Source organism: Bos taurus, chromosome 15 (assembly GCF_002263795.3).
Source record: "Bos taurus isolate L1 Dominette 01449 registration number 42190680 breed Hereford chromosome 15, ARS-UCD2.0, whole genome shotgun sequence".
Taxonomy (NCBI): Eukaryota; Metazoa; Chordata; class Mammalia; order Artiodactyla; family Bovidae; genus Bos; species Bos taurus.
The window spans coordinates 81,618,097-81,631,864 of record NC_037342.1 but is presented as its reverse complement, the minus strand read 5'-3'; the positions used below and the strand labels follow the sequence as shown (position 1 = coordinate 81,631,864).

The 13,768-nt window shown below is 40.0% G+C and overlaps 1 protein-coding gene across 1 annotated transcript; it reads left to right on the top strand.

The window, feature by feature from the left end:
• The first annotated feature begins 1,015 nt into the window (after positions 1-1,015).
• Positions 1,016-1,954, top strand: OR5B141 (olfactory receptor family 5 subfamily B member 141). The gene has a single exon (NM_001389935.1). The coding sequence runs from the start codon at positions 1,016-1,018 to the stop codon at positions 1,952-1,954; it is 939 nt and encodes a 312-aa protein (NP_001376864.1).
• Positions 1,955-13,768: the final 11,814 nt, after the last annotated feature.

Sequence of the window (13,768 nt, the reverse complement as noted above, 5' to 3'; positions counted from 1 at the left end):
GATACTCAGATAAACTTGCTCAAAACACTTAACCTTTTGTAGGTTTGTTGAGAGGATTAAGCATATTTAAGCATGTTAAACTTAAATGTACTTGGAGTGAGCACTGTATAAACTTAATCTGTTGGTAGATTCAAGTGATTTGTTTTGGAAGATGTGTTTATGGCAAATGTGTAATCAGTCAGTTCAGTTCAGTTGCTCCGTCATGTCCAACTCTTTGTGACCCTATGGACCACAGCACGCCAGGCCTCCCTGTCCATCACCAACTCCTGGAGTTTACTCAAACTCACGTCCATTGAGTCTGTGATGCCATCCAACCACCTCATCCTCTGTCATCCACTTCTCCTCCCTCCTTCAATCTTTCCCAGCATCAGGGTCTTTCCAAATGACCTTCTTCACACCAGGTTGTCAAAGTATTGTGTGATATAAGACTGATAATAATCTCTTTCTGCACCTCAGTTTGTTCATTTGCACAAGTGGGAAATTGACAATGTAATCTGCATGGCTCTTTCAGCTTCAACAGCATGTAACTGTTAGATAATTCATTTGCTAAGTTTTTTATTCCACCCTATGCTTTATTTTTCCCCCCACTTTTTTTGACTGTTTTGAGTCTTTGTTGCTGCTCATGGGCTTTCTATAGTTGTGGTGGGTGGGGTACTTTCTAGTGGTGGCACATTGGCTTTTCATTGCCGTGATTTCTCTTGTTGTGGAGTTTGCGCTCTAGAGTGTGTGGGTTTCAACAGTTGTGGTGCATGGGCTTGGTTGCTCCACAGCATGTGGGACTCTCCTGGATGAGGAATCCAACCCATGCCCCCTCCATCAGCAGGCAGCTTCTTAACCACTAGACCACCAGGGAAGACCAAAACTATGCTTTAGATCAGAGAATCAAGAAGAATAATTTATTGCCATCATAAAATGATAAAATAACAGGGTGTTTATATAATTCCAGGGCAAACTCTTTGCTGTTTACCAGATGCTCTTTGCTTTTTCATTACTACAGAGAATTTAGAAAATTCCCATGGAGAATGGCACAGAGGTGACGGACTTCATCCTGGTGGGTCTAACCAATGCTCCAGAACTTCAGATCCCCCTCTTTATTGTGTTCACCCTCATTTACCTCATCAGTGTTTTGGGAAACCTGGGGATGATCACACTGATCCTGTTGGACTCCTGTCTCCACACCCCAATGTACTTTTTCATCATTAATCTGTCTTTGGTGGACTTTGGCTACTCCTCAGCTGTCACACCGAAAGTGATGGCTGGGTTTCTTAGAGCAGACAAGGTCATCTCATACAATGCCTGTGCTACTCAGATATTCTTTTTCGCAGCCTTTGCCAGTGTGGAAAATTTCCTCTTAGCTGCAATGGCCTATGATCGCCACGCTGCAGTGTGTGAACCCCTACATTACACCATCACCATGAAGAAGAGTGTGTGTGCCCATCTGGCCATAGGCTCCTACGTCTGTGGATTCGTGAATGCCTCCATCCACGTTGGGGGCACGTTCAGTCTTTCTCTGTGTGAGTCCAAGCTGGTCCATCACTTTTTCTGTGATATTCCAGCTGTCATGGCTCTCTCTTGCTCTGATAAACATGTTAGAGAGGTGGTTCTCATTTTAATTTCAGGCTTTAATGTCTTTTTTGCTCTTCTGGTAATATTTATTTCCTACCTTCTCATATTTATCACTGTCTTGAAGATGCACTCAGCTAAGGGATACCAAAAAGCTTTGTCCACCTGCGCTAGTCACCTCTCAGCCGTCAGCATCTTCTATGGGACAATCATCTTCATGTACTTGCAACCCAGCTCCAATCACTCCATGGACACAGACAAAGTAGCCTCCGTGTTCTATGCTATGGTCATCCCCATGCTGAACCCTATAGTCTACAGCCTGAGGAACAAAGAGGTGAAAAGTGCATTCAAGAAGGTTTGGGGGAAGGCAAAATTCTCTCTAGGATTTTAATGCTGCATGATGTACAATAATCTAGTTTTGTTCCTCTTAAGTCTTTCCATTCACATTTTTAGACTTGAAGTACATTTAATTGCTAAAGTTATATTCTTACCACTCAGAAATCTGTTGTATAATAAAAAATAAAGTGTATGTGATACTTGAACTAAATATGGCTCAAGTAAAGCATAAGATATTTTGAGTCCTGCTTCTTAAAAATATTTCTAATGGTTTTTGACCTATTCACTTGCTACACAGGCATTTTCTCTATCACATGGCAGTGCAAACATACATGTAAATCAGTAGGACCAGCAAGTTCATGAACAGAAACACATATGTATGCTCTGTGTGGGCATATGATCACATACGCATTGCCCTGGTAAATTTGTGGTATAGGTGGTTTATAATGCAATAATTTAAGATAATTTAAAGGTATTAGAATGCAAATTTATGTCTAATCTTCTTTATTTCTTTAATGGAATATCTGTTTTAAGAGCCTTAATTGGTTAAAAAAAAAAAAGTTATGTAATCCTAAATGAAAGGATGGGCTTCATTGGCACATTTTATTGAAAGACACATAAATATCACATTCAAATGAAGTTATATTTCTGTCTTGGCTGAGTCATTTTGTAAAACCAAATGTTCACATTACAATTTTCAAAAGGATAAACGAACTTGAATATAAAAAAAATAAAGGAAAATAAAAGCATTTTCCATTATTTATATATGACCACAAAGTTTAATGATATTTTTTAAAAATGCAGAGAGTATTGATAACATTGTGCATTTTCTGTCTGCAAATGCTTTGAAATGGTTGATGCGTCTCATTTGTTCATACTTTAGTTGAGTTAGGTCACATTTTTTGCTCTCCGAGTCTTCTCCCGGCTCCATTCACACCAATTCCCTTGCTATTTCTTGACAACTTCACATGTTTCTGCATCAGAGCCTTTGAATTTGCTGCTCCGAGTGAATGTCCTTAAATGTTATCCTAACCCAGAGACTTCCCTGACTATCTTTATAAAACACTCTCTCATCCCCTTACACACCAACTCTTAACCCTGTATTTTTCTTTATAATCCTTATCAACACTCACTCATGTATATTTATTTGCCCTCTGGTTTGTTAACTATTTCTCCCTGTTAGAATGTAAGTTCCTAAGAACAGTGACTTTATCTCTTTTTCTCATCATGTGATTCTCTGTATTTAATGGTTATGTGTTTCATAGTAGATTCTCAGTAAACAATTATCAAAAGTACAAATAAATTGAGTCTTTTTTGCATCATATGTTAAATCTTTGAACTGCTGATGATTATATTACAGTGTATTCCCCTTAGTAAAATCAAAATCAATTAGGGTATTGGAACATAAATTTATGTTGAACCTTTATTTATTTAATTGAAAAATTGTCCAATGTAGAAGAGTTTTGCCATTTTTCAAATGAAGGTATCATTTTATTGGCACATTTTATGGAAAGCTACCTAAGCATAGCATTTAATGGATTATAATAATATTTTCATCTTGACTCAGTCATTTTGGAGAAATGCATCTTCACATGATAATTTTCAAAGACATAAAATGACTAGAGTAGAAGAAAACTGGTGGGGCAGAGAAGTGAGGAAACGCAGAAACAAAGGGAAGTAGTCAAGGGAGACCAAATAATAACAGTTTAGTAAGTAAGCAAAGTCTAGGCCCTTTAGTTCCTTCTCAAGGGCTGTAGATAATATTCTGGGCCACAGATACTGAAACCCCCACCAGGTGGAGACATGATGATACGTAATGACCAGACTATAGTCACGACATAAGCTGCCACAATTCCAAGAATTGGCCAAAAAAAAACCATGGGAACAAAATGACCCTGGAACTGAAGCTTCATTGTCATTAAAACAATCAAAAGGACACTGGTCAGACCACTGAAGACCAGTTTCAAGATGACTGTATTGTGTCTACATGTAGCTCCCCCTCTCAGCCTATGAAAGCTTTTGCCCTCTGATTGTTGGGGTTGGGGACAGAGCTGGCCTTTGGACAGGAGTCTGCCCTTCCCGCCAGTTGCCATCATCCAAAATGAAGCAAATTTTCCTTTCCACCAACCTTGCCTTTAATGACTTTTGAGTGGTGAACAGTCAGAACCCACTTTCAGTTACACAATGAACTTTTGGAATCCACAGCATCTGATAGATCATCTGAAACCATCTTAAACATTTTTTCCTTTGGAATTATGTCTCATTAAGTGGTGAGTAACATCAGATAGATTCTATATAGTAAGTCACAAAAAACACAAAGATAAGAAACTATTAAAAGTTTTTAATATTTGATTCAGTTTGGAAAATTACTTCATATGCTGAATGTATAATTAACTCTAATAACTCTAAGGGCTTCCCTGGTGGCTCAGATGGTAAAGCATCTGCCTGCAATGCGGGAGACGGGGGTTCAATGCCTGGGTAGGGAAGATCCCCTGGAGAAGGAAATGGCAATCCACCCCAGCACTCTTGCCTGGAAAATCCCATGGACGGAGGAGCCTGATAAGTTACAGTCCATGGGATTGCAAACACCCATATTGAATGTAAATATAACCTATATTCAGTAAACTAGTATGAAATATAATTATCACTTGATTTTTGCCTTCCAGTGATCTGTAATAATGCTACACAATGGTATTTGTTCCTTTGCCTTCTCTATCTCTATGCAATTAGAAGCATTCAGCATCTCAAGGTTTATAAGACTGTGCTTTAATGCCTTAAGGCAGTCATGCTGATTCTAGCGGGACAAGCATAAGTTTATCTCACCAGCGTGTGTTGATGGGATACTAGAGACATTCCCTCTAGCCCTAAAGTCCATGCGACGAGGAATGTTTCTCTTGCTAGAATCATTTTGTTATTATTATTTTAAATATTTTTAAAATTTTAGAGTACTCTAAAATTTTAAAAACAGTTTACAGAGGTATTACTGACAATTCCCATATACACATTCCCTGACCCAGTTTCCCCTACTGGGACTCTCTTTACCATGTGTGAAAGGGAAACTCTGTCAGTCGTGTCCTTCTCTCTGTTTCTTCAGGTCAGAATACTGGAGTGGATAGCCCTTCCCTTCTCCAGGGGATCTTCCCAACCCAGAAATCGAACCCAGGTCTCCCGCATTGCAGGCAGCTTCTTCACTGGCTGAGCCACCAGGGACCTTTGTCAAACCTGGACATCAACATTGGCATTACTACTATTTAAGCTTCAGATTTTACCTGGATTTTGCAATTTTTTCCAACCACATTTTTTTCTCTTCTAGGAGACAACTCAGGAACAGCATTGAGTGGACATCTCACGGTTCCTTCATCCCTTCTTGTCTATAACAGTTTCTCAGTTTTTCCTCATTTTTCATATTCCTAAAGTTTGGGGGAATACTAACTAGATGTTTTGTAAAGTCTCCTAACTTGCATTTGTTTGATTTTTTTTTTTATCATCGTTAGATGAAGGTTGGGGTTTATGTGAAGAATAAGACCCCTTTTCATCGTCTTATATAAGGGGGTACATGTAAACAACATGATTTGAGGCTGTGATATTAACTTCAGTCACTGGCCCAAGATAGCTTTTCTATGTTATCCAGTGTCAAGAAAATTTCTCCCTTTTCTATTTTTTTTTTTTTTGTAAGCAGCTCACTAAGTCTATTTGATCCTCCAGGCTATGGAGGACTAAGGTTGACCTCCTGCAGAGGAGGAGAATATACCAATAAATTATTTAGAATGCTTATGAAGGGAAAAAATGATCTCTTCTTCACCACTTATTTATTTATTCAATTATTTGTTTATGTAACCATAGGAACACATACTTACTGTGCACTTTGTATTATAATCCAATATTATATTGATTTATTTATTTTGCTTAAATTGTTCCAAGTTTAGTCATTGGAAACTCTTTAATTTTTTTTCTTGTTTCCTTTTGACATGTCCCCTATCCTTTTATATTTGAACACTTATTTATATTTGAGAGTTACAAGACACTCAGGGTCATCTTGTATTTAACCTGCTCAGTCCCAGAATTAATAAATTATTTCTTCAAAGAGCTCTGCTTTAATCTATTGGAGGAAGATATTTAGAAAATAGGATCCAGGAGCCAGGAAGGCTCATTGTTACTGGGGTGCCACTTCTAGGCACTCTTAGAAGATAAAACTAGTAAATATATATGTACACTAACAAACATCTGGACTCCCCTGGTGGCTCAGTGGTAAAGAATCCACCTGCAATGCAGGAGTATGGGTTCAATACCAGGGTCAAGAAGATCTCCTGAAGAAGAAATGGCAACCCACTCCAGTATTCTTGCCTGGGACATTCCATGGACAGAAGGAGCCTGGTGGACTACTGTCCATGGAGTCACAAAAGAGTCAGATTTGACATAGAGACTTAATAACAAATATATACATCCAAAGGTGTGTTTCTTTCTATATCAATCTATCTATGTCTTCAGTAGTAGAAGGCAATGGCAACACACTCCAGTACTCTTACCTGGAAAATCCCATGAATGGAGGAGCCTGGTAGGCTGCAGTCCATGGGGTCAGTAAGGGTAGGACACAACTGAAGCGGTTTAGCAGCATATCTACAGTAAGCTAAATAATACGTTCATCCTGCTGGTTCTTTCAGCCTTCTCCACTTACTTATGTGTGACTTCCCCTCTCTATTCCTGGCTTTCTAAGGGTTTTTATCATGAAATTGGATTTTATCAAATAATTTTTTCTGCAGCAGTTGATATGATCATGTTATTTTCTTTATAAGCATATTAATTTGCCAGATTACAGTGACTGATATTTAAATGTTGCATCAGCCTGGCATACATGGAATAAATCCCATTTAGTTGTTGTGTATAATTCTTTTTATACTTGGCTGGATTTGGTTTGGTAATATTTTGTTGAGGACTTCTGCATTTATGTTCATGAGAAATAGTGGTCTGTAACTTTCTTTGATTTTAATGTATTTTTCTGGTGTTAGCATTAGGGTACTTTCTATACTTTTTTTTTTTTTTGGTCACTTGCAATTAAAAAACTTATTAAAACTTGTATTTAAATATTGTTGAATTAGGAAACCTGAGACTAGATCTCCACGTGCTTTTAACTCATGGCTTTTGTTTTTATTTTCTTCCCCAGCTGAGTTGGAATGCTTTTGCTGGGACAAAGTTGACCCAACACCAAGGGTAATGTGTGACTCGGCCAAGGTAATGTGAGTAAGTAGAGACAAAGAAGCATGTCTTTTCCTCCTGTATTTAAGACCTAAAGTCCACAAACTTCTCCATATTTGGCGTTGTGTTAAGAAGCCTGGTTGTGACCCCAGGACAGCTTGGGAACCTGACCCCCAACCCCTTGGGAAACTGAGCGACCGCGGTGGCGGCGCCCTGCCCCTTCTGATGGAGTTTCCTCCGGCGTCACCAGCCCCACCCATCACGTAGATGTGGTTGCTGACACACGATCGTGGATGGACAGAGCAGAAGTCAACTCTGGCCAACGTAACAGAAAGGAGTTTATTGGAAGAATAATGAAGTACTCACAAAACCAAGAAGAATGATGGCTAATTAAGTTCAGGAAATCAGTGTTAAAGAAAGGAAACCAGAAGGCAGTGTTTTCTAACACAGGCAAGATTAAACCCCTGACATAGTTTTCTTAAGACAGTTCCTCTGACACACCCATCACTTCTACCTTAGGCTGTCATAATCCCAGCTGAAGGCCCTTTGCTAATGTCAAATGCCACAGCACCTGATATCAACAAATTCTGACTCTCCCAACCTCCGTATGTTACCTGTGGCATCCCCTTGACTGAGATGAGTACTTCCGTTGCTGGCTGAGCAGTAAGCACGGTAAGTATAATGACAATAATAAGTGTAAGTGTAGTCGCCCAGTCGTGTCCGACTCTTTGTGACCCTATGCACTGTAGCCTATCAGGCTTCTCCATCCATGGGATTCTCCAGGCAAGAATACTGGAGTGGGTTGCCATTTCCTTCTCCAGGGGATCTTCCAGACCCAGGGATCAAACCTGGGTCTTCCACATCACAGGCAGACGCTTTACCCTCTGAGCCACCAGGGAAGCCCAATGACAATAATAATAGCTCTCATTTATATAGTTTCTTAGAACATTGATGCTGTTCTCTGTGCTTTACATGTCTTAACTTATTTAATCCTCACAACAACTCCATGAATAGGTACTATTATTCCCATTTTATGTAGGAAATGGATGCTTACAGACACTAAATAATTTGCCTGAGGTCCAGGGCAGTTTGGACAGAATCAGGGCTTGAAACCATGCCTCTCTAGAGGTTCTCTAGGAGACCCTTGAACATGCTGTTGTATAGATTTCCACCAAGTTTCACATACTGGGGAATTATCAAAAATAGGAAAAGTTAGGGTAAAGAATGTCCATTTCTGGAAGAACAAAAATGGTATGGACCTAACAGAAGCAGAAGATATTAAGAAGAGGTGGCAAGAACACACAGAAGAACTATACAAAAATGATCTTCATGACCCAGATAACCATGATGGTGTGATCACTCACTTAGAGCCAACATCCTGGAATGCAAAGTAAAGCAGGCCTTAGGAAGCATCACTAAGAAAAAAACTAGTGGAGGTGATGGAATTCCAGTTGAGCTATTTCAATTCCTAAAGGATGATGCTGTGAAAGTGCTGCACTCAATATGCCAGCAAATTTGGAAAACTCAGCAGTGGCCACAGGACTGGAAAAGGTCAGTTTTCATTCCAATCCCAATGAAAGGCAATGCTAAACAATGCTCAAACTACCACACAATTGTACTCATCTCACACACTAGTAAAGTAATGCTCAAAATTCTCCAAGCCAGGCTTCAACAGCACGTGAACTGTGAATTTCCAGATATACAAGCTGGTTTTAGAAAAGGCAGAGGAACCAGAGATAAAATTGTTAACATCTGTTGGATCATAGCAAAAGCAAGAAAGTTCCAGAAAAACATCTATTTCTGCTTTATTGACTATGCCAAAATCTTTGACTGTGTGGATCATAACAAACTGAAAAATTCTTCAGGAGGTGGTAAAACCAGAGCACTTGACCTGTGTCCAGAGAAATTTGTATACAGGTCAGGAAGCAACAGTTAGAACTGGACATGGAACAACAGACTGGTTCCAAACAGGAAAAGGAGTACGTCAAGCCTGTATATTGTCATCCTGTTTATTTAACTTATATGCAGAGTATATCATGAGAAACACTGGGCTGGAGGAAGCACAAGCTGGAATCAAGACTGTTGGGAGAAATATCAATAACCTCGGATATGCAGATGATACCACCCTTATGGCAGAAAGCAAAGAAGAACTAAAGAGCCTCTTGATGAAAGTGAAAGAAGAGAGTGAAAAAGTTGGCTTAAAGCTCAACATTCAGAAAACTAAGATCATGGCATCTGGTCCCATCACTTCATGGGAAATAGATGGGGAAACAGTGAAAACAGTGACAGATTTTATTTCTTTTGGGCTCCAAAATCACTGCAGATACTGGCTGCAGCCGTGAAATTAAAAGATGCTTGCTCCTTGCAAGAAAAGTTATGACAAACCTCAGTTCAGTTCAGTCGCTCAGTCATGTCCGACTCTTTGCAACCCCATGAATCGCAGCACGCCAGGCCTCCCTGTCTATCGTCAACTCCCGGAGTTCACTCAAACTCATGTCCATCGAGTCAGTGATGCCATCCAGCCATCTCATCCTCTGTCGTCCCCTTCTCCTCCTGCCCCCAATCCCTCCCAGCATCAGGGTCTTTTCCAATGAGTCAACTCTTCTCATTAGGTGGCCAAAGTATTGGAGTTTCAGCTTCAACATCAGTCCTTCCAATGAACACCCAGGACTGATCTCCTTTAGGATGGACTGGTTGGATCTCCTTGCAGTCCAAGGGACTCTCAAGAGTCTTCTCCAACACCACAGTTCAAAAGCATCAATTCTTCAGTGCTCAGCTTTCTTCACAGTCCAACTCTCACATTCATACATGACTACTGGAAAAACCATAGCCTTGACTAGATGGACCTTTGTTGGCAAAGTAATATCTCTGCTTCTCAACATGCTATCTAGGTTGGTCATAACTTTCCTTCCAAGGAGTAAGCGTCTTTTAATTTCATGGCTGCAATCACCATCTGCAGTGATTCTGGAGCCCCCAAAAATAAAATCTGACACTGTTTCCACTGTTTCCCCATCTATTTCCCATGAAGTGATGGGACCAGATGCCATGATCGTAGTTTTCTGAATGTTGAGCTTTAAGCCAACTTTTTCACTCTCCTCTTTCACTTTCATCAAGAGGCTTTTTAGTTCCTCTTCACTTTCTGCCACAAGGGTGATGTCATCTGCATATCTGAGGTTATTGATATTTCTCCCCACAATCTTGATTCCAGCTTGTTCTTTGTCCAGCCCAGTGTTTCTCATGATGTACTCTGCATATAAGTTAAATAAGCAGGGTGACAATATATAGCCTTAACGTATTCCTTTTCCTGTTTGGAACCAGTCTGTTTTTCTATGTCTGGTTCTAACTGTTGCTTCCTGACCTGAATATAGGTTTCTCAAGAGGCAGATCAGGTGGTCTGGTATTTCCATCTCTTTCAGAATTTTCCACAGTTTATTGTGATCCACACAGTCAAAGGCTTTGGCATAGTCAATAAAGCAGAAATAGATGCTTTTCTGGAACTCTCTTGCTTTTTCCATGATCCAGCAAATGTTGGCAATTTGATCTCTGGTTCCTCTGTCTTTTCTAATACAGCTTGAACATCTGGAAGTTCACGGTTCACATATTGCTGAAGCCTGGCTTGGAGAATTTTGAGCATTACTTTACTAGCATGTGAGATGAGTGCAATTGTGCGGTAGTTTGAGCATTGTTTGGCATTGCCTTTCATTGGGATTGGAATGAAAACTGACCTTTTCCAGTCCTGTGGCCACTGCTGAGTTTTCCAAATTTGCTGGCATATTGAGTGCAGCACTTTCACAGCATCATCTTTCAAGATTTGAAATAGCTCAACTGGAATTCCATCACCTCCTAGATGGCATATTAAAAAGCAGAGACATTACTTTACCAACAAAGGTGTATCTAGTCAAAGCTATGGTTTTTCCAGTAGTCATGTGTGGAAGTGAGAGTTTGACTATAAAGAAAGCTGAGCACTGAAGAATTGATGCTTTTGAACTGTCGTGTTGGAGAAGACTCTTGAGAGTCCCTTGGACTGGAAGGAGATCCAACCAGTCCATCCTAAAGGAGATCAGTCCTGAATATTCATTGGAAGGACTGATGCTGAAGCTGAAACTCTAATAGTTTGGCCACTTGATGCGAAGAGTGGACTCATTGGAAAAGACCCTGATGCTGGGAGGGATTGGGAGCAGGAGGAGAAGGGGACAACAGAGGATGAGGTGGCTGGATGGTATCACTGACTCACTGGACATGAGTTTGGGTAAACTCTGTGAGTTGGTGATGGACAGGGAGGCCTGGCGTGCTGCAATCCATGCAGTTGCAAAGAGTCAGACACGACTGAGGGACTGACGTGAAGTGAGGGTAAAGAACTTCCAGAAAAATGGAAGCTCCTAGTGGTCATGTTACAGTTTCCACATAGAAATATATTTGAATTTTTGTTTTGGTGGAGTCCCAGAATTGTTCAGTCTTGTCCATAACTGGAGGAAAAACAGCAAACATGCTACTGATGAATCCTTGCTTTGCGATTTTTGACACCTTAAGAAAGTTCATGTTTTGACCCTCCTCTGTCTTATTTCTTGGTTTGTTACTTATTCACATGCATCCCCAATCCCACAACTATATGTTAAGGTCTTTGAAATTAACTCATGGTGACTTTTAAGTCTCCTTGGACTGCAAGGAGATCAAACCAGTCAATCCTGAAGGAAATCAACCCTGAATATTTATTGAAAGGACTGATGCCAAAGCTGAAGCTCCAGTACTTTGGCCACCTGATGTGAAGAGCCATCTCATTGGAAAAGACCCTGATGCTGTGAAAGATTGAGGGCAGGAGGAGAAGGGGACGACAGAGGATGAGATGGTTGGATGGCATCAGTGACTCGATGGACATGAACTTGAGCAAACACTGAGACATAGTGAAGAGCAGAGAAGATGGTCGTGCTGCCATCCACAGGATCAGAGTCGGACGTGACTTAGTGGCTGAACACCACCACCACAAGGGATAAATGATTTATTTCAGAGAAAACCACACTTTCAGAAATGGAGGCTCTTTTACAAAGAAAATTAAGACTTTGTGTTTTATAGTATTTGATGAGTTTACCATGTACCAGGCTGTTCGAAGAACTTTATGAGCATCAACGAATACGTTCCTCATAACATCCATAAGAAGTAAGCACTATCATCACCTCCTTTTTATAAATGAGGGGCTGACGTGCAGAAGGATTATGTCGCCTGTAACAGTTTTGTTGTGAATTTAGGAAGTCATATCACTGTGAGATAATGGAATTAATGCCCTAGCATAGTTTTCATTACTCCTCTCATGATTCTGTCTGATTCTATCAGGAAAGTTAGTGACAAATCTCTTCTAAAGATATCTGCAGTATCAAAAGAAATAACGTCAAGTGATGTAGATATATCATGTTGTGCCTTCACAAACTAAGGTAGGTCTCTATGGACAGTTTAATTGCTTCTTCTCCAGGTGGAATGAGAGATGGTGGCTTCCCTCCTGGGTACGTGATCCCCTGATAACTTCATGTACGCATAAATCCATCTGGTTTCCATTCACTGGCCTGTAACATCGCAATGACTGTGACATTGTTTTAGATGGACCAGTCTGTTTGTCAGAGGCCCTTTGGCATTCTTCTATAAATCTTAAGGTAATAGTTTGTCCATTTTACTAAGTGGACTTATGTCCCAGGCATATTACTCTGAGCCTGTAACAACAATCAGGGATAAAACCCCAAGCTAAAATGTCCATGGTGAGTACGATAATCCTTTCTTGACATTGCTCAGCCCTTTAGAGAGTGCATGCAAGGATGTTCTCCTATTTGTCCTCACAGCAACAACCCTGTGTGACACATTTGAAAGTATTTTATCATCCTCACTTAAAAATTACATTTTCCTTATATCTCCCTGCCTCTGGAGAACTTCAGTCTTTGTGATGAGACATGTAGAAAAAGCTTCAATAGGATACTTTCTCTTTGAGTGGGACTAACAATTTGAAGGTCACAAGGGAAGTTGTGCCACTTTCCTTGAAAAGTAAGGTAAATTTCTAGATCAGTTCTATGGCCTAGTTTAGACTGTGGTCTTACAAGATGTGCTGTGTAAAGTTACAAAGGCAGTGTGTCCCCGTGAATTTCTTTGGAGTTTAAAATCCTGAGTTTTAATGCTCTCATGTTCCCAAGCTAGAGTCCAGATGTTTCAACAACTTTCATTAACTAATAAATGACTTTTCTCAAGTAATAGAAGATGATATTTTTCTGAGCACAATCCCTGTATTTAGGGCGGCACTCAGAAAATGGTGGGTACTCAGTAAATGTTTACCAAAGCACTGAGTGGACAAATGAAGACATGAATAAGTCACTAAATGAACTCCATGGAACCACTATGAAGTACATGGTCCTGTGTTACTAGAGCAGTCTCCGGTGTAACTTTGCACGGGATTTTAGGAAGCCCGAGATCAAAAGATTTAGGCTTTTTGAATAAGAAATCTACATGAAAAAAAATATGATTTACATTGTCGCTCAGCACATCTACCCACCTAATGCGTACAGTAGAAATAAAACTTTCATGGAGCCCTAGCGTATTTTTATCTGAAACATACCTTTACTTCCTGTGCTTTTCTATCTTCTCTATTAGTTTCAGGCACACAACACAGTGGTTTGATATTTGTATATATAGTAAAATGATC